This window comes from Eubalaena glacialis, chromosome 13, assembly GCF_028564815.1.
Source record: "Eubalaena glacialis isolate mEubGla1 chromosome 13, mEubGla1.1.hap2.+ XY, whole genome shotgun sequence".
In the NCBI taxonomy this organism is placed as follows: domain Eukaryota; kingdom Metazoa; phylum Chordata; class Mammalia; order Artiodactyla; family Balaenidae; genus Eubalaena; species Eubalaena glacialis.
In genome coordinates, this window is record NC_083728.1 from 77,997,184 (window position 1) to 78,017,287 (window position 20,104).

General features: G+C 56.1%; 1 protein-coding gene across 1 annotated transcript; it reads right to left on the minus strand.

Annotated features, from left to right (window-relative positions):
* Positions 1–18: 18 nt before the first annotated feature.
* On the minus strand, positions 19–16,684 carry ATP2A1 (ATPase sarcoplasmic/endoplasmic reticulum Ca2+ transporting 1). The gene is made up of 22 exons (XM_061210306.1): positions 16,552–16,684; positions 16,212–16,229; positions 15,792–15,874; positions 14,302–14,406; positions 13,459–13,597; positions 11,452–11,532; positions 10,480–10,565; positions 10,031–10,328; positions 9,672–9,838; positions 6,759–6,847; positions 6,391–6,493; positions 6,011–6,142; positions 3,929–4,051; positions 3,585–3,803; positions 2,599–2,934; positions 2,181–2,401; positions 1,877–2,079; positions 1,599–1,684; positions 1,367–1,500; positions 1,137–1,254; positions 854–971; positions 19–98 (listed from the first exon to the last, which is right to left on the minus strand). Exons 1-22 carry the CDS (start codon positions 16,667–16,669, stop codon positions 73–75), a joined length of 3,003 nt encoding a protein of 1,000 aa, XP_061066289.1. The 5' UTR covers positions 16,670–16,684; the 3' UTR covers positions 19–72.
* Between the last annotated feature and the right edge of the window lie 3,420 nt (positions 16,685–20,104).

Consider the following 20,104-nt stretch of genomic DNA (forward strand, 5'->3'; position numbering starts at 1 on the left):
GGAGGCCTGTGCCACAGCTCTGGCTGAAGACGCGTCACTATCAGGGTGGGGAAGGGAGGGCAAAAGGACTGGTTACTTCCTTCTTTCATCTTCTGGATCTGGAAGGAGAAGGGGAAGGATGAGACTGGTGGCGGGGCGGCACAGGAGAGGAGAAGTCCCTCCCAGCTCCCTACCTGTCCCTGCCCCCCAGCACACTCACCTGGAGGCCCCCCGCCACCCCCACTCACCTGTGTCCCCAGCCCCACCCCACCCCCAGCCACTGCAGCCCCAGCGGCAGACGGCTCAGCGGCCAGCCAGCGCGAGCAGACAGTGGTGCCCGGGGGCGGGCAGTGCCGGCCCCACAGAGTAAGGGCAGCAGCCCTGCCCCACTTGGAAGCGTGGCAGTGGCGGCGGCGGCAGTGGCTCCAGCGGCAGTGGCTCCAGGTGGAGCTGCGAGGGCACGTGACCCCGGCGCCGCCTGAGGGGGAGAGGTGGGCAGGGGGGGCACAGCAGCTAGGGCACGGGCAAGAAGGGGGGTGATACCTGTGACACGGCTCAGAGAGATGGAGGAGGGGGAAATGGGTTATCCTACGGCCAGAGAGGACAGAGAGACAGCCATTATCGAAGGAGGGAGGTGGGCGCAGGGGACCAAGAGGGCTGAGGAGGCTTTGGGGCGCCAAGGAGACCGTGTCTGCCCCGGGCTCGGAGGAGCGGGCAAAGGCGGGGCAGGGGCTGGGTGCGCCCCTCGGCGGAGGACACGGGGCCTGCTGGGGCCCCGGGAACTCACCCACCTGACAAGGAAGCGGGGCAGGCGCCTTCGCGGCCTAGAGGGAGGGCCCAGGGGCTGACAGGGCTGGGGGCGGTGCACTCTTACCCTCCAGGTAGTTCCGAGCAATGAACTTGAGGAGTTCATCGAGCCCGATGACTGGTAACGAGATCTTGAAAACCATGAGCCAGTGGGCCAGGTCCAGGGCCTGCAGCTTGAAGATCACCTGGGAGGAGGCGGGAAGGGCAGTGAGAAGGAGCCGAGGAGCTGCCACTGCGCCAGCCTGACCCCGCCCTCCTCCCTCTGCAGGGGTCGTGGTCGCGGACCCCTGCAGAGGCCCCCTGTGGCGGGGGGGGGGGGGCAGGCGGCCCCTGGCCAGAGGAAGGCTCACCGGCAGAGGGTCCACGTAGAGGATGAGGAAGTGGAGGGACATGGAGAGGCAGATGGAGCCCAGCAGCCAGATGTTCGCCCAGGGCGGCATCCGCAGGAGGGACTGGTTCTCAGACAGGCTGCAAGGGGGCGGGCGGGCGGAGCCAGGGGTGGAGGCACAAGGGGAGAGAAGCGGTGAGCAGGGGAGGGTGGCCTGCAGATGGCCGTGGGGGGAGGGTGCGCGGACCCCACCTGTTGAGAGCATTGCACATCTCGATGGTAACCAGCACGGACAAGGCCATGGTCATGGGTTCGGGGGCCTCGAAGACCTCACAGTCCACACCCTCAAAGTCAGGATTGTGCTCCGTACACTTCAGGAAGTGAGTCTGCAGGAGGAGAGGGGAGAAGCTGGGGTCCTGAGGAAGCCTCCACGCCACCCTCCTGCTCCCCTCGCCTCCACCCACCTCCCTCCGTGCTGCCCTACCAGCTGGCTGTAGGTGATATGAGGCCCATCCTCAGCGTACAGGAACCACCAGACTGCTGCTCCCACCGTGGCTGCACCCACGTAGGCTGTGGTGGAGAGAAGATGGGAGTTGGGGGCCCAGGGCTGGGGAGACGGGAGGAGTTGAGAGGGCCTCCTGGCCATGAACAGCTGCTGGAGGAAGAGGGCCCACCGCAGTGGCTGCTGTGGGGAAGCTGGTGTCCCAGAGAGGGGATCAGCCCTGAGGGTCGGGAAGGAGTGTGGGGTCTCATCCTGCTCACCCCCAATTGCCATGTAGCGGAAGAAGAGCCAGCCACTGATGAGTGGCTCCTTGGGGCTCCGGGGGGGCCGGTCCATGATGTCCAGGTCTGGGGGGTTGAAGCCCAGGGCTGTGGCCGGGAGCCCGTCTGTCACCAGGTTCACCCACAGCAGCTGCACGGGGATCAGGGCCTCAGGCAGCCCCAGGGCAGCTGTCAGGAAGATGCTGCCAGAAGGAGGAGGTCACACGTCTGTCTTGCCTCCCAGGCCTGTGGTCACCCCCCACCAGCCCTGAGTTCCTCCTGGATGCCCTTCCTGGCTGCTCACCAGACCACCTCTCCCACGTTGGAGGAGATGAGGTAGCGGATGAACTGCTTCATGTTGTTGTAGATGGCGCGGCCCTCCTCCACGGCAGCCACGATGGTGGAGAAGTTGTCATCGGCCAGTACCATCTCGGAGGCCGTCTTGGCCACGGCGGTGCCGGATCCCATGGCAATGCCGATCTCCGCCTTCTTCAGGGCAGGGGCGTCATTGACGCCATCACCTGTCTGCGGGGACGGAAAGAAGGTGGGCGCCGGCCCCCTCCTCGTACCCTCCTTGAGACTCTTCCATCGGGGCCCGAATCCCTCCCCTCCGTGCATCTCGCCAGGGCCCCCGCTCAGCCCCGTCCTCCCTCGGTCCCCAGCTCCCCAAGACGGTCATCTCAATAGACACTAAGCAGACCGCCCCACGCCAGTCTTCTCACCATCGCTGTGATCTCATCGAAGGACTGCAGACACTCCACGATCTTCGACTTGTGGGAGGGCTCCACGCGGGCAAAGCAGCAGGCGCGTCTGCAGGCCTCCCGCTGCACGGCCGAGGGCAGGTCATCAAACTCCCGGCCAGTGTAGGCTCGGTCGGCCACATCCTCATTCTCCTCGAAGATGCCAATTCGTCGGCAGATGGCAATGGCTGTGCCCTTGTTGTCCCCAGTGATCATGATCACTCGGATGCCAGCATCACGGCACAGGAGGATAGAGCCTGTGACCTCCTTGCGGGGCGGGTCCAGCATGCCCACCACGCCAACGAATGTCAGGTCCGTCTGGGGAGACAGAGAAGAGAGCGACAGGGTCAAGGAGGAAGCTTGGGGGGAGCTGAGGGGAGAGCTGTCCCTGGGCCTCAGTGGGGCCTCGAAGCTCAGGGGTGGGAAATGTTCACATGTGTGCCTGCAGGCCTGGCGGTGCCAGGCCCATTGTAGGTGGCAGATCGTGTCTTTCATAGAAAGAACTCGAACTGGAAGTGAGGGAGGTGGTTTCTGCTTTCAGCAGGGCTGCTCACTTGGTCTACAACTTTGAGCAAATCTGTGTTACCTGCCAGGCCACACTGTTGCCTCTATAAAATGGAGTGGGGCTTTGGTGCTATTCAGAGAGCAGGTCCCTACGAGATAAAGAGCTAGTGCCAGAATGCAGGTTGATGCACGTCCTTAGAAAAACTCACTGTGGAAACACGTCAGCTAAACCCGAGTGTACTTAGCGACCTGGCTGGCTTCTGTTCTGGAGCAAGCACCTCACCTCATCTCAGATGGGTCCACGGACCACACATCAAGTAGCCCCGGACTGGATGATTCCTAAGGTTCTTTCAAACTCTAACGTCCTGTGATTCTAGGCCCCGTGACGAAGTAGGAAATGACAAGGGTGGCGGAGGGGGTGAGGCAGGTGACTCTGGGACAACGGGAGGCTTTCGTCTGCTCACCTCGTACTCCATGAACCTGGAAGCGTCATCCAGGACCATCTCCTCTCGCTTTGGGGGTGTGTCCCGGGTGGCCAGGGCCAGGCAGCGCAGGGTGTCCCGGCCACCGCTCCACTCCTTGATTACCGACAGAATCGTCTCCTTCACCGGCCCTGTCATGGGCACCCGAGTGGTGCCGACTCGCAGGTAGTTACAGCGTTCGACGATCCCCTCCGGGGCACCCTAGGAGAACAGAACGGTATTCAGAGACAACTGTTCCTTCCAGTGCACGGTGAGCGGGGCAGGGAGAAGAGAGGAGGGTTCAGGACTGGGAAGAAGGGGGGCTGAGGCACACTCGGATCCCTGACCTTGACAAACATTTTGTTGCCCACAGCAGCCCGGGATTTCATTGGAGAGCAATAGACAGACATGGACTTTCTGTCCCGGGAGAACTCCAGGGTGAATTCCTTCTTCATTAGCTGGCGGATCACCTGGGAGAGAGGAGACAGGGAGGGAGAGGCCAGATATGAGACCGGTGGAGAAAGAGTGATGATGCTATGCTAGAAGGGAAGAGTCCCAGACCCCTTAAAACATAGTCAAAAAGGATCTGGAGGTCAGAGCAGACCCCAAGCTGAGTCCGAGATAAAGCTAAGTCTGCTGCCTACAGCAGAAATGGAGAGAATTCCAAGGCTAGTGCTGCCAGTGTCTTACTACGTTCAGGTTAAAGCACAATAGAAACAGGATGGCGTAGTGTGGCACTGTCCGATAGAACCTTCCGTGATGATGGGAATGTTTAATAATCTGGACGGTCCAATACGGTGCAATCGAACAACGGCTACTGAGCCCGCGGAATGTGGTTAGTGCAACTGAAGAACTGAGTTTTTACTTTTATGTAATAATTTAAATGTAGACAACGACATGTGTGCGTCTACAGACGTATGTTGCTATACAATGGAGAGCTGGTACCTGGCACGTAGTACTAAGCACTCCATAAAAGTGAATGTGCCATAATTCAGAAAGAGTCAATGTACCAAAATATTCATTGCAGCTCTGTTTACAATAGCCAGGACATGGAAGCAACCTAGGTGTCCATCATCGGATGAATGGATAAAGAAGATGTGGCACATATATACAATGGAATATTACTCAGCCATAAAAAGAAATGAAATGGAGGTGTTTGTAATGAGGTGGATGGAGTTAGAGTCTGTCATACAGAGTGAAGTAAGTCAGAAAGAGAAAAAGAAATACAGTATGCTAACACATATATATGGAATCTAAGGGAAAAAAAAAAAGGTCATGAAGAACCTAGTGGCAAGATGGGAATAAAGATACAGACCTACTAGAGAATGGACTTGAGGATATGGGGAGGGGGAGGGGTGAGATGTGACAGGGTGAGAGAGTGTCATGGACATATATACACTACCAAATGTAAAATAGATAGCTAGTGGGAAGCAGCCGCATAGCACAGGGAGATCAGCTCGGTGCTTTGTGACCACCTAGAGGGGTGGGATAGGGAGGGTGGGAGGGAGGGAGATGCAAGAGGGAAGAGATATGGGAACATATGTATATGTATAACTGATTCACTTTGTTATAAAGCAGAAGCTAACACACCACTGTAAAGCAATTATACTTCAATAAAGATGTTTAAAAAAAAAAAAAAAAGTGAATGTGCCAAATGCATTCTAGATGTTTCTCCACAAAACAAAAATAAAAACAATAAATAAAATTTAAAATAATTTGATGTTTTTATTATCATTTGTAAATTTTTAACATGAATCCTTTATTGATAAATACTTAGGTTGTTTTCATTATTTTTGTCATATTAAATAAAGCAGCAATGAGCATCTTGCCTCTATGAAAAAAAAAAAAGGAATGAGCCGTGTAGGGAATATAATATAATACCCCAGATGAATTCAATATAGACATTCAGTAAATATTAATAGCAAGAACTTGGAGTGATTGTCACAGAATTGGGCTTGTTCACCTGGACACAGGGAAGCAGAGGCATATGAGGCAGTCATATTTCCCAAATCCAAAATCAGGTCTTGTGATCTGATAAAAACAAGTGTGTTTCTAGAGACAGTGGGTAATAGTTGAAATTGGGGCTGTCCCAGGATGGGTCACTTGTGGTTTCTGTGTCCAGCTCTGTCCCTTTCAACTAGGGACACGACAGGAAAAGTGATCTTAAATTCTTCCAGGGAGGCTGCAACCGGGCACCAGGAAGAGCAGTGTAAGTGCAGGTGCAGTAGGTCCTACCCCAAGTCAGCCTTGCCAAGGAAAGCTGCGGAGAGGCTCTCTGCCTGCGCCGGCTGGGTCCCAGCATGGGGCACAAGGCCCTGACCAGCCTGACCCGGGTGGGGGTGGGAGGCCCTGTCTCCTGAGGTACCTTAGGTCCTGGCCTATACAGTGTGGGCTGGAGAAGGACCGTGGGAGGGAGTGCCTAGACTCACCAAGTTGCAGGCGTTGGCCCTCTCCACCTTTGAGAGGTTTCTCAGTTCAGTGTTGAATACATTCATCTTCTCCACCAGGGTGGTGAGTGCCGTCTCGGTGGCCTCGCCCACCTTCTCATAAACACCTTTGGCCTGAGAGGGCAGAGGAGGAAGAGGAAGTAGGTGCCCTGGGCTCCCAGCCCCATGCTCCCATCTATCATGCCCACCTTCCACCTAGAACGGGAAGGGAGCAAGCCACTCTCTTCCCCTTACACCCAGGAGAGGGCTTGGTACAAGGGACCCCCTTCCCCTGAGCCCTTCCTTGCGGCCTGTCGAGGGGGCCTGGACTCTGAGCCAGCTGGAGGGGGAAGGAGGGGCGGCTTCAGGAGTGGAGAGGTTACCTCATTGAAGTCCAAGGAGGAGTCATTGCAGAGGGCACAAATGGTGGCTAGCTCCACCAGCCCATCATACTCCCCTGTCCGGACTGGCTTATCATTCTTCAAGCTGGCGGCCGGGTGGGGAGGAAGGAAGGGAAAGAGACAGGTAGAGAAGATAGGGAATGAGATGCAGAGAGAGCACGGGGAATGCAGCAAGGAGATGGCAACCAACTTGGAGATCAGGTGGGAGAGAGAATAAGGTTGGGGAAGGAACAAGAGAGAAACAGGAAGACAAAACTAGAGGGAGGCCCCAGGGAGAGAGGATATGTGTGTGTGTGTGTGTGGTGGGGAGGGGCACGAGTAACTGGGAAGACGACTTTGGGGGAACTTACACCTCTCCTTCTGGAGCATAAGTGGAGCCAGTGATAGAGAACTTGTTCAGAAGGCAGATGTCCCCGTCCACCTTGTCGATGATGAACATCTGCAGAGGAGAAGGGCATGCACACAGATGTTTAACTCTCCCCATCCCCGAAGGCAGTCTGCACCAAAGGGGCCCGTGCCCCGAGTGTCCCTCTACCCGGCCATCTGCACGGACTTACCCAACTTCCCACCGTCATCCCCTGATTCGTCCTTCCCTTTTCCTCCCTTTTCCTCCCCTCTCCCACCACTCCCTTGCAAATCATTCTCTATGTTCTGTGTTCATGGCCTTGAAACAAAAGGCCATGCTGGAGGTTCTTCCAGATCAATTAGTAAAATAAGACGTGCATCACAAGGTGTGGTGGCCACCAGTCTACCTGTCAGTACATGGCCCATCTACAGCTCCAGCCTCGTGTGGCCAGATCTTCCAGTTTTGCAGGAAGAACTAGAAATTCAGGTTATTTTCCTATGATATCCCTTGACTTTTCAAATGTGGGCAATTAATTCATTTCTATGAAACATGACAGAAGACCAGTGGTCTGGCTTTGAAGCCTGTGCTTTGGAGGGACGTAGATCACACAGAGCAGAGGGGAGCAGCCCACTCTGAGCCAGAGCACGCGTGGAAGGGACGGGGCTTAAGATGTGCTCCAGGATAAAATGGTTCTGTGGCCAGGTAAGTTTGGGAAACTCGTTTAAACTGAGTGAAATCCACCCTCTCTATGGTCAGCCTTCTCCGAGGCTTTCAAATGCCAACAGGCATGTGGTACAGCCTTTCTCGGCCTGGTCTGACCACACAACCCTTGATTCTTAGGACACCAATTTCTATTTCACAAACATGCTATTCCAGAGAACTCTGTTTAGGTCAGGGGTTCTTTGCCTGGGGTCCATGGATGACACCCCAGACCAAGGGGGTCTGTGAACTTTGATGGCGAAACAAAAATTACATCTTTTATTTTCTCTCTGACATTTAGCATTTCCATCCAATTATGAATGCGGGCAATGGACCACATTAATATTAGCAAAACCTGTGACTTGGCCACCAATATAATCACAAATACTCTCTTGTCATGTTGTATTGTTGCAGGGCTCTCAAAATAGCATTTACGCTCATCACCGCTTCAGCATTATGGCAATTATAAGACCCACTGCTGGACTTGCTACTTAATACATTAATAAAGAAGCATACGCTTTACCAAATCACAAATCTGTGTGTGTGTTTTTTAACATCTTTATTGGAGTATAATTGCTTTACAATGTTGTGTTAGTTTCTGCTGTATAACAAAGTGAATCAGCTGTACGTACAAATCTGTTTTTAAAATATTTTGATTGCTGTATTTCAATCATTGGTTTCCTCTGTAATCCAATGTATTTTTTTTAATAGAGACACTCAATTTATTTATTTTTTAAATGCATAGTTTTTTTAAAAATTTATTTATTTTATTATCTATTTTTATTTTTTTTGGCTGCATTGGGTCTTCATTGCTGTGCTCGGGCTTTTCTCTAGTTGCGGAGAGCAGGGGCTACTCTTCGTTGTGGTGCGTGGGCTTCTCATTGCGGCGGCTTCTCTTGTTGAGGGGCACGGGCTCTAGGCACGTGGGCTTCAGTAGTTGTGGCACGTGTGCTCAGTAGTTGTGGCTCGTGGGCTGTAGAGTGCAGGCTCAGTAGTTGTGGCGCACTGGCTTAGCTGCTCAGCAGCACGTGGGATATTCCCGGACCAGGGCTTGAACCCATGTCCCCTGCATTGGCAGGCGGATTCTTAACCACCGCGCCACCAGGGAAGCCCAGTCCAATGTATTTTATTTAATTTATGTTTTTGGCCGCGCTGTGTGGCTAGCAGGATCTTAGTTCCCTGACCAGGGATCGAACCCGGGCCGACGGCAGTGAAAGCACCAAGTCCTAACCACTGGACCACCAGGAAATTCCCAATCTGATGTATTTTAGAAACAGAATCCTGTGTGTTTTATTTTATACATTGAAAATATTAAATGTAGAGATCCAGACTGCCAAAGACTCCAAGGCGGGACTTCCCTGGTGGCGCAGTGGTTAAGAATCTGCCTGCCAATGCAGGGGACATGGATTCCCGCCCTGGTCCGGGAAGATCCCACATGCCGCAGAGCAACTAAGCCCGTGCGCCACAACTACTGAGCCTGCGCTCTAGAGCCCACGAGCTACAACTACTGAGCCTGCGTGCCACAACTACTGAAGCCCGTGCGCCTAGAGCCCGTGCTCCGCAACAAGAGAAGCCACTGCAATGAGAAGCCCATGCACCGCAATGAAGAGTAGCCCCTGCTCTCCGCAACTAGAGAAAGCCCACGCGCAGCAACGAAGACCCAATGCAACCAAAAATAAATAAACAAATAAATAAATTTATATATATAAAAAAAAGAGTCCAAGGCACGGAAAAGATCAAGGGCCCTGGTTCAGGAAATGCTGTTCAGGATTTGTGTGGCTGGGCTTCCCGGGCCCTGTCATGGATGACCACGATGGAGGGTAGTCTGGTGCACAGGCAGGCACTCTAGGGCCAGACAGACTTGGGTTTGAAACTCAATTCTGCTCCTTATTAACTGTGCACTGAATCTCCTAGAGCCTCAGTTTCCTCCTCGGGAAAACTGGGTAAACAAGACCTTCCCCTGAAGGGCTGCTGTGGGGGATTAGAGATAACACAGGGCAGCATCTAGCACACGGACGGAGGCTGCAGGGAGCTGCCTGCCTGGGCCAGGGGGGCTTCTCTGCTCCCTCTCATAGCTGGCAGGATGGCACTCTCTGTGCCATCTAAGCATTTCTTTCTCAGGCCAAAATGAAAAGCTACCCATGATGAAGGGGTAACCACAACTTTGGAGGGCTCATTTCACCTCCCATCTAAGTGGGAGTTGCCACCCTTCCCTGACCTTGCAGACAGACATCTGGTTCGTGGTGAGGGTGCCTGTCTTGTCGGAACAGATGACAGAGGTGCAGCCCAGCGTCTCCACGGAGGGCAAGCTCCTCACAATTGCGTTCTTCTTTGCCATCCGGCGGGTGCCCAGGGCCAGGCAGGTGGTGATGACTGCAGGAAGGCCTGTGGCGAGGAAGGAGAGGGGGTGAGGGAACGATACTGGGGGAGGGAGGGAGACCTAGTGGGGTAGGCTGAAGAGCGGCTCCCAAAGATATCGGGTCCCAATCCCTGGAACTCGTAAATGTTACCTTATTTGGATAAAGGATCTCTGCAGATGAGATTAGCAAATGGGAGGAAAAAGAGAGGTTGCCCTACCTTCTGGGATTGCAGCCACAGCCAGGGCCACGGCAATCTTAAAGTAGTAGACGGCACCACGGATCCAGGAGCCCCCATGGATGGGATCGTTGAAGTGGCCAATGTTGATGAGCCACACGGCCACGCAGATGAGGGAGATGACCTTGGAGAGCTGCTTCCCAAACTCATCCAGCTTCTGCTGCAGAGGGGTCCTGTCCTGCTCTGTGGCGGCCATTTGGTCACGGATCTTCCCAATCTCAGTGTTCACACCAGTAGTGGCCACGATGCCTATGGCCTTACCGGCTGCAATGTTGGTGCCCTTGGAGGGGGAAGAAGAGGCAGGGAGTCAGGTGACGCCCCTCGTGCCGCATCCCCCCAGCTGTGGGTCTCATCTCTTCCCACACCGCCATGTCTCTCCCAGACCAGGGCCCCCGGCTTGAGTGCGCGACAGCTGGCCCTGGAAGCCTCACCGAGAAAAGCATGTTCTTCTTATCCTGGTTGACAGCTCGGAGGTCGGGAACAGGGTCTGTGTGCTTGACTACAGAGACAGACTCGCCTGTGGAGAAGGGGCAGAGGGGTTTTCAGATGACATCATTTCCTTCTCCCATACTTCCCGCCCCTAACTCTCTGCTTGGCGGGACAGGGCCTGGTAAGGACCAAGCAACAATCCTGGAGGAAGTCTGGACTCTGGAGGAAGGCCCTGGAGGCAGATGGGAAACCCACTGCACTTAAGAGTGAAAAGACCTTGACCCCAGTCCCAGCCTGACCACTCACAAGCAGCATGGCTTTGGATCACTTAGCCTTGGTTTGCGCTTCTGTAAAATAGGGACAAGGATGTGTACACTTCAGAGCAAGGTCTTGGTGAAAGTCAAACAAGCTGACGTATGTGGAAGTGCGCCGTCAACTGGAGAGCACGTTCCTGGGAGGGAGAGGCCCCCACCCTTGGGACCTTGCCTCCTTCACCCGAATGGCAGGAGCTCAGGCAGTCACCCTGGGCCGGCCCACCCTGCCTCCTTGGACCATGGAGCATGCTCACTGGCTCTTCACCCTCTCTCTCCCAGGACAAAAGGAGAAGCAGCTGAGGTTTTAAGTGTATCTGAACCCTGCATCCTATCCCAGAATCTCTGCTTCCTCAGTTGGGGGCTTCTGAGGAGGCAGGATAGTTCTCTGGGGGAGCGTGTCCATAAGTCCATGTGGAAGGGATGGGTTGATGGCCATCTGGAAATGGGGACAAACATCCCGCCATTTCCCATGACCCCTTGTGTTCCAGGCTTAGGCAGTGGGCAAAGCTGAGCAGGGCTGATGTCGCTGCCACTCCGGGGCCAGGAGGGGGCCCTACTGCTGAGGGTCCCCTTTCATCCCTGTCTGTCCACTCAGCTCCTCCCTCATCAAATCCTCATCCCCCTCCCCCTTGATGCCTCCCCTGACCCCGGTCAGCAGACCTGTCAGGATGGACTGGTCGACCCGGAGCGTGGTGGACTTGATGGTGAGGATGCGGATATCTGCGGGGACCTTGTCCCCCACTGTGGAGAGACGAGAGGAGAGTGAAGTCAGTTGAGATGGGAGTTTTCTTTCTCCCTAAGAAAAACCCAGTCTTTGATGACCTCACCTCATCCTTCAGGTCTCAGGGAGGTCACCCGGGCTGTGCTCCTGTCACCCAAGCAAGCATCTCCCTCTAACACTCACTCCAATTGTCCCCCCTGCTGAATGTTTTTCTCCCTACCAGGCTGTGAGCCTGGCAAGGGGAGGTCTGGGCACACAGTATGTGCTCAATAAATGTACCCTGAATGACAAAAAATCAGGGAAAATCAGGGACAATTCTGTCATCTAACGAGAAACGAAAACTGAGGCCGGGAGAGAGCAAAGCAGAGAGGGAAACACGAGGGAGAAAGGTGAGGAGGGACAGGCAAGAAAAGAACTAGAGAAAATAGGGTAAGTCTCACAGACCTGCGTCCGTGGAGGAGAACAAAGTGGAACAGCTGGAGAAGGCAGCAAGAAACAGGAGGAAAATTTGGGAATTGAGAAAATCAATGTCAACCCAGACAAAAGGTGGAGTGAGAAGCAGGAGAGGGAAGTGTGAGAAGGATAGACGCAGGAGGAGAGGGAGGAGCAGCGGAGGCAGAGGGTGCAGGCCTGGCAGGTCCACATGGAGGGGATGGGACGCACATCAGAAGCCTGCCGGGCCCTGGTCTGAGTATCTGGGGAAGGCAGGAAGCCACGGTGAGTGAGCTGGGGAGACGGCAGGAGAGAAGGGGAGTCTGCAGGAAACAAGGCTCTGGGGGGGTGGGGGGCAGGGGGGCGCCATACACAGCAGAGAGCTGAGAAAACAGGGAGGGGTGAGGGCAAGGGATGTGCACAGAAGGAGGGGGTCCGCACAGGAAACTTCCTGGGGAACACGGCAGATGCCCCACCAGACTTAGAGGCCTCCAAGGAAGCCAACTGCCTCCCAGCCTCATCCCGCCTGGCCCCAAGGATGGTCCTGGGGATGGGGTTTGACTGCTTTCCTTTCCCTGTCCCCAAGGTTCCTCCTCCGGTGCCAGAGGAAGCTGATGGAGGAGGGGGGAGGTCAGCAATGGACTTAGGCGGGACACCCTGTCACCCAAACTGAAGCGATATTTATAGACATTCATGGCGCTGACTCCAAACTGTCACCGTGGCAGGGCGGCCCTGTGATGGGGCACCGGAGTCTTCAGCCCACCCGCCCTCCCTGTCACCAAGCTTCCCAGGGTGGGGACTTGGGTATCTGGTGGAGGGAAGTAGGCCTAGAAAGACACATCTTCCTATGCCAGGGGCCTGGAGACGTGGGAAGGCCTGCACAGGGCAAATATAAAAACCGCTGAAGGGGGCAGAATTCCAGTAATCTTAGCCTCCCGGCCCCCACCCCTCCCTGGTCAGGCATTAAGTGTCCCTCACCGGAGAGGCGGGGCCCTCCTTGAGCTCCCCTCCTCCCAGTCCCGTGCTCTCTGCTGGGGCCTGAGTTTCCCTTACATGGTCGGGGGCTTGAGCCTCCGGCCCCCCTCCTCCTTTCTACCCTTGCTCCTTCCCCTTTGAGAAGCCTCAAGGGTACCGAGAGGTCAAGATTTAAAGCTGACCAAGCTTGGGGGTGGGTGGAAGGAGAGGGAAGCCAGGCCTCAGGAGGGGGGTGGAGACAGGGCCATTGGCAGGGACTGGGTTCCACCTGTTACTTGCAAGTGCTGGGTGAGAAGAGGGGGAGCAGGGGTCTGCCTGCAGCGTCAGGGACAGGACTGGCTGTTCCTGCTGAGACTCTGATGGAGAGGGGGTGCTGTGGCCACAGTGCCCTGGGGTGACCTCCTGAGGAGTCTGGGAAGGAGAAGCAGAGACTCCACCATCCTGGCTACCTCCTGGACACTGGGGATCAGGGCCAGCCCCCAATATGCATATCTTCTTGGCCTCGAACCCATCCTGGACCACTCGTCCCCATCACTCACCAACCACCTCCACGATGTCTCCGGGGACAATGTCCCGAGCCTTGATCCTTTGCACTGACTTGCGGTCAGCCCGGTAGACCTTCCCCATCTCTGGTTCATATTCCTTCAGAGCCTCAATGGCATTCTCTGCATTCCTTTCCTGGGGGGACAGCGTTGAGGAGAGGAGGGTGAGCAGAGGGAGGAAGGTGGTGGAATGACAGAGGACTGGTCAGGGAGGAGGGGGAGGTGTAGGGATGGAGGAGCAGGGGCCAGAGTCCTAGGGGAAGTAGGGGCATCACAGAGAAGGAGGCAGGTTATGCAGTCCTGGCTCCTGGCCCAGGGGAGCAGACAAACCCCACATGACAGTTAAGGAAACCATCACCCACAGCTGAGAACAGGTAAGGGGGTTTGGGGGAGAGAAGGAAGGAGAATCAAAGAAAATCAGAAAGCAGGGGACAGGAAAAGCAGAGGGTGGTATAAGGTAAGAAAAAGAAGCACATCAAACTAGCATTTACTGAAATCCTCCTTTATGCCAGACACAGGGCTGGGCACTTTCACACTCATCATCTTGTTAAATTTCACCACAACTCTGAGGGATAGGATTATGAGCCCCATTTTATGGATGAGGAAACTGAGACTCAGAGAGATGAAGGAACCTGCCCAGGGTTGTACAACCAGCAAGTGACAGTGGGAACACCAGTCTCCTGCCTCTTTCCAACATTCTGTCCCCTTTCTGAATTGGGCAAAAGGACCAGAGAACAAGGCAAGCCCAGGGTAAGTGATGGAGGAGAAGGAGACAGGGAGGGAGGCTGGCCTCAGGTCCAGTGTCAGGATGTGAAGGAATGAGGCGGGGTCAAAGCTAACCTGCCAAACCCCCACGATGGCATTGGCAATGAGGATCAAGAGGATGACAAAGGGTTCAACAAAGGCGGTGATGGTCTCTTCGCCTTCCTCAAACCAGGCCAGCACCTGGGGAGCAAGGGAAGGGAGAATAACAGGTACTAAAGCCCCTCAAGTGAGTAAGGAGAGGAAATGGAGGTGAGAACATGTGCAGGAGCAAACGGGGCAGGGCATCACGGGGGCACTGCAGCCCCACATCCCTTTAAGGGTCTACGTGCTCCACAGCTCGAACTCACATAAGCGCGGCCACTACTGTTATTCAGCGGGTGCAGGCCGGCACAGACATGCACAGCTAGGGGATTAACTGGGAATGCTTTCAGGTTTCCCTGACCAAGTTACTGGCTTGTAAACGAAGCTCAGGGGACACCCAGGCCAACTACCCCCGCAGCCACATCCATCCCCCGGGAGCCAAAACTCAGTAGGAAAAACCCTGTGGTCCTCGCAGGCGCCCGGCCCACCCACGGCCCACCCCCAACAGCCCAAGGCAGGGGAGCTCCAATTTCATGAGGGAGCAGGAGTGGGGGATAGTGTTACGGGGCCTCCTGTGCACACCCCACCCCAGCTGTTGCCTCTGCCAGGCAACAGCCTTAGGCAAATGTCAAGGAGCAAATCTGAGAAGGGAGAAGTGAGGCCCTGCCAGCTAGCACTCAGGGGCCCAAGGGGCCTCCCCTAAAGACACCAGGGGACAGGGAGACTTTTTTGCCTCCAGAGTCTTGTCTTCCAGGACCACTAAGATGTTAAGGAAGAAACTCCAAAACGCAGGCCGGCCTGCTGGGATGGTGGGTGCGGAGGGGAGCTCCAGGGCAGGAGAGGTGGCAGGGCCTTGAGACCCGGTGGGGGCAGCCCTGAGGCTGTGAGGGGGAAGGGGAGGGTCAGGCCAGGTAGGTGACGAGGGGGATCCTGGGAGTTCTAGCCCTGATTGGGGGCGTGGGGAGGTGAGGCCCAGAGACAGGCAAGGCTCTGGTTCTTTGGAGTCACCCTCGCACCAGCAGCTCTTTCCCGCCTCTACGAAGGGAGTCTCTGCCTCGACCGATCAGCGTCAGGAGGGCGGGGCAGGGGCGCCAGGATGCCCCGGGATTGGTGGAGCAGTGCGTGCGCCCCCGGGGGCATGCTGGGAGCAGCGGTGGCCTGGGAACAGCAGCAGTGTCGGAGCCACGGAGCCCAGCGCTCGGGGGGGTAACCCGAGCCCTCAGAGCTCCGGGGGCGGCTTAACTTCAGTGTTTTGGCTGAGAACACCCTTAAAGCTTAAAATAAAACCCGCCTGCGGGGTGTGGGGGAGGACAGAGGAGTATACAAATCAGCGTCACCCCACCTCCCTCATTTCTGGTCTGTAGAAAAGGATGCTGAATGCTTGGTCTACGGGAGCCGATGATTTGGAGCTGCCCGCCAGCAGACTCTCCAGATCCCCCCAACCCACACTCCCAGCCTGCCCCCAGATGCCCTCCCACACTTACAAAGGAAATGCAGGCGGCCAGGAGAAGGATCCGCACCAGGAGGTCTTCAAACTGCTCTAGCACCAACTCCCACAGGGACTTCCCTGAGGGAAGAGGCAAGGGGAGGGGGCCCCCCGGGGTTAAGGTCTAACGGATGAACGGCTGGGACTCCAGGTGCAGGCAGGCCATTTGGTACCGAGAAAAGGGCTGAGAGGAGCTGGCCCGGAGTCCAGAAAGAGGCTCCTCAAAGTGGTGGGCACTTGTTCAAGGACTGGATGCCTCAAGGAGAAAGTGCCTGGAAACTTCTGCCCCCAGCCAGACTCTAACCTTTGGGGAGGAACAGTTGCCCCAGGAGTTGGAAGAAAAGGGCAGGGAGAAGGGAGTGGGGCACAGAGGGGAGGAGGTGTCATTTATGAGAGCTCAGGGCTTCCAGTAACTTACCTTCCTCTGCAGGGAGCTCTGCCCAGGGAAAAAGAAGAAAAGGACATATTCATTTGGCGTTCAGTCTAATGCCGCCCACACCCAGGACTCTGTGGCTAAGGTAGGAGAATCAGGCCACCAAAAGGGCAGCTGAGATTCACCAGGGTTATCCCATAAAACTTCCCAAAAATCAGGGTCTCAGGGACCCTGTTTTCTCAGTATCCTCCCCTCCCTTGCAGTCATTGGACCATGTCCTACCTCTTCCCTAAGATACCCTGGAGGGAGAGGCTCCAGTGTGTTTCAGTGTGAGTCTGTGTGTGTGTGTGTGTGTGTGTATGTGTGTCCATCAAGGGACACTTACCATTGTGGCCGTACTTCTCCAGATGCCGCTTAACTCGGTCCGGGGTAAGGCCTGTAGTTTCGCTCACCCCAAAATAGGCCAAACATTCTTCTGTGGTCTTGGAGTGTGCAGCCTCCATTGTGCTCCCTTCCTGGGGGCCAGGGGGCGGTGTGTTCCTCCTGGGGGGTTCTCACACGTCGGGGGCCTTCTTCAGTGTGTCCACCTGCCTGTTTGTCTGGGTTTCTTCCTTTTTCTCTCCTGCCCCCCCAAGTTATTCTTCCCTCCACGAAGCTCTGACCCCCGTTCCACTTGCAGCAGCCAGCCACCCGCCCCAGCCCCCAGCTGGTCCTTATGAGGGAGTGGGGGGGGCCAGGCTCCCCCCTCCCCCAGATCAGGGATTGGCTGGCTGAGACTCTAGCAGGAGGGGTCAGAAGAGAGAGAGATTTCTGCTGACAGAGGGGGAACAGTGGGGCTGCAGCCTGAGATGTCACTCATGAGGGAAGCTAAGGTGGCCCCAGCCCCAGGGAAGGGGGGGCAGAGAGAGACTTCACTTTCTGTCTTCTGCTACTGAGCCCTCCCCCAATTGCCTCGACTTCTTCAGCCGCACTGAATTTCCTGGTCCAACCTCACCCCTTCCAGTTGTTCCCTTAAGCCCACTTCTCCTCTCAGGCCTTCACCGTTCCCTTTCCTCGTGTCCCCTTCCCGTCTCATCCCCCTGAACCTGCCTGTTTCTACTGCCCCAGTCTCCTCCTTTCTCACTTAGCTTGTTGAAAGGGCAGCAGAGATACTCCAACCCTCAGGGGATTGAAAAGGGGGAGAACATCCCTTGGGGGCGAGAGGAAGTGGCTCTAGAGGGACAAGGGGAAGTAGGGAGGGGAGAGGGTCAAGGGGACAGGGCAGAAGATGGTAACCCTACCCTAGGGAGGGGATGCCGCAGCCATCAACAAGGGATTTAGTGTCCAGGCCCTGGTGAGCAAAGCCAGGACTGCCTGTCTCTCCCCTAAACCCCCCCTCCCCATCGCTCTAACTCAGCCACTGGGAACAGAGCCTTCAGGGCCCCGCATCCCTGACAGGGAATCCCCCCCACCAAGAAAATGGGATACCCAGGCAGCCGGGTAACCCAAGAGCCTACAGAATGTGCTGATGGCAGAGGGAGAGGGATCAATGTTTCAGAATGGGGGCAGGGGTCACCCCAAGTCATGGAATAAGGGTCACCTCATCCCACACCGTGCTCTCTTTAACCCACGGGGTTTCCATGGCAGACCCCACGTGGCATGTGGTCACACTCCGCCCTGGCCCTGAAGTAGCTGTCCTCAAAGGGAGTGAGGATCGGAGCTGTGTGCTCAGGCGTACCCTGTCGGCAGAGGGCTGAGGGAAGGGACATTAAGGGAAGGGGCTCGGGGAAGCTGGATAAAGCAGAGGCTCCAGACCAAAGGAATGGACGGCAGGCAGATTGATGGGGCCAGGTCTAGGGGAAATAAGGACAGTCATAGCTGGGGGAATAGAGACAGGGCTGCCAGGGTCAGAGGGAAGTCTGAGGAGCAGTGGGGAAAAGGGACAGCAGGGAGCTGGCATGCGGCAGCCAGGTGGGTGGGGGCCCAGGGCTGGGTGCAAAGCCACAAGCTGTTGCTGAGCGGCTGGCCTCAGTATCAGCTTCCTCAGAGAAGCAGCTGCTCTGAACACCCCACCCCCATCCCTGCTCTGGGATAGGGGCGTCTCTTGGTTACTACCAGCTGCGGGAGGAACAGACAAGAGGGTAGCATGGGGTGTGGGCAGGGGAGGAAAGGAGGGCAGAGGAGAAAGGCTGAATGAGAGAATGGTGAGAGGTCAGTGAGGGGAAGCAGGCTTATGGCCTTGGCCTCAAGTCCTTCCTCCATCTAGGCCTCAGTTTCCTGAAATGAACAGTGAGGGGTATAGGCCCCTGAAAGGGTTCTCAAGGTCGCTTCGCCGTCTGGCACTCAAGTTCCTAAGCAGACAATGGCACAGGAGACAGTGGGGCAAAGGAAAGGGAAGCCCTACTTTTGGGGGGTGGGTAGGCCAGCAGGGGTGGATGGCACTGAAGGATTTAGCCCCCCATACCCATCCTTTCCTCTGCCTGGACCTGGGGGAGGGCGGCCTCTCGGGTGAGTTGAGGACACGGCGCTCCTTCCCTCTCCCTTTTCATGGGTCCAACAAACCCCTCCCTGAAGCAGAATCCTGCTGCGATGTGCGGGTGTGAGGGCTCAGACAACGGTGTGAGGTGTTGGGGGTCACATCCTCCACCTGGCCCAGCACTCACCTTCTTAGGACAGAGTCAGGCTCAGCATCTGCCAAGCCTTTTGGTGGTGGCTGGCTTCTCCCCGCCACCACCTAGAAGAGTGACAGGGGCACTGTCTTAAAGGAGCAGGAATGCCCAAACATGGAGAAGGGGGAGAAGACTGGACAGATCTCGGCTTCAAGGGACTGAAGAGCATGAGGCCGAGGAAAGGAGGCAGGCTTTACAGGGCACTGCTGCCAACAGGGCCCTGTAAGGTTATTCATTTCTGCCTCCCCCAGCTTCCTAGAGGGGAAACTGAAGCCAGAGAGGGAAAGCCACCAGCCAAGAGCTGTCAAAGGATCACCATCAGGGAGGCTGGGTGTGAACTGGGATGGAGGCGCGTGCTCTCTTGGAGCCCTCACCTAGGGTCTCCAGGCCCAGAGGTGGAAGGTGTTCATCCCCTCCTGGGCACTGAAGCTGAGAATGGGAGAGGCGTAGTTCTGAAGGACACAGAGATAGAGCCAGCTCGATCCCCGACCAGTTCCGAACTTCAGCTGAACCATCCACAGACAGGCTTAGAAGGAAAGTGTCTTAGGCTCCTCCAGCCAAGACATGCAAATCTTGGGGGTGCGGGCGGGGGCGGTGAGGAGGCCCTTGTGCCCTTCCCCCGCACATCTTCAGAAGGCAAGTCCCTGAGGGCTGGCAGGGTTTAGGGGGAGGGGGGAGCCTCACAGCACCAGTTGCTGCTAGATTAGGAGAGGATCAGGTCCTGCTTACCCTGGGGCGCCACAGCCTTCGCTCGCCATCTCACTTTGAGAACACAGCATCCAGATCCCCAAACCATCCCCCTCCCTTTGCAAGGCCAATCCTATCCCCAGTCTCCTGGGGCCAAGGTTTGGGGTAGCCCCAGGGATTAGACAAAACCAGGAGAGACAGCAGGCTTCCCCCATCTAGCCCCCAGGCTGGGTGGCCTGTGAGCCCAGCTGTCTCTTGTCCATCTCCCAACAGGACTCAAGGCCCAGAATAGCAAGGTCATAAGCATGGTCATAGGGCCTCCTGGGGGTGGGGGCAGAGGCTGAGGGGCATGGAAGTGTAGACTCCACACTGCCCGGGAAGGAAAGTGAGGCAGAGTGGCAAGAGGCAGAGCTGGATGGAGGTGGGGAAGGGAGAGGGCCAACAAAACAGGTGGGATTCTTCAGAACCCGGCCCCTCCTTGTTGGCACCCACAGAGCTGGGAAGCCCAGGCGTGCCCTCGGTTGAGGAGGGCACAGCCGCAATTCAGTCCAGAGAGGAGAGCCTGGGTTTAATGGCGGGGCGGGGGGGCGCAGGGAGGAGGAG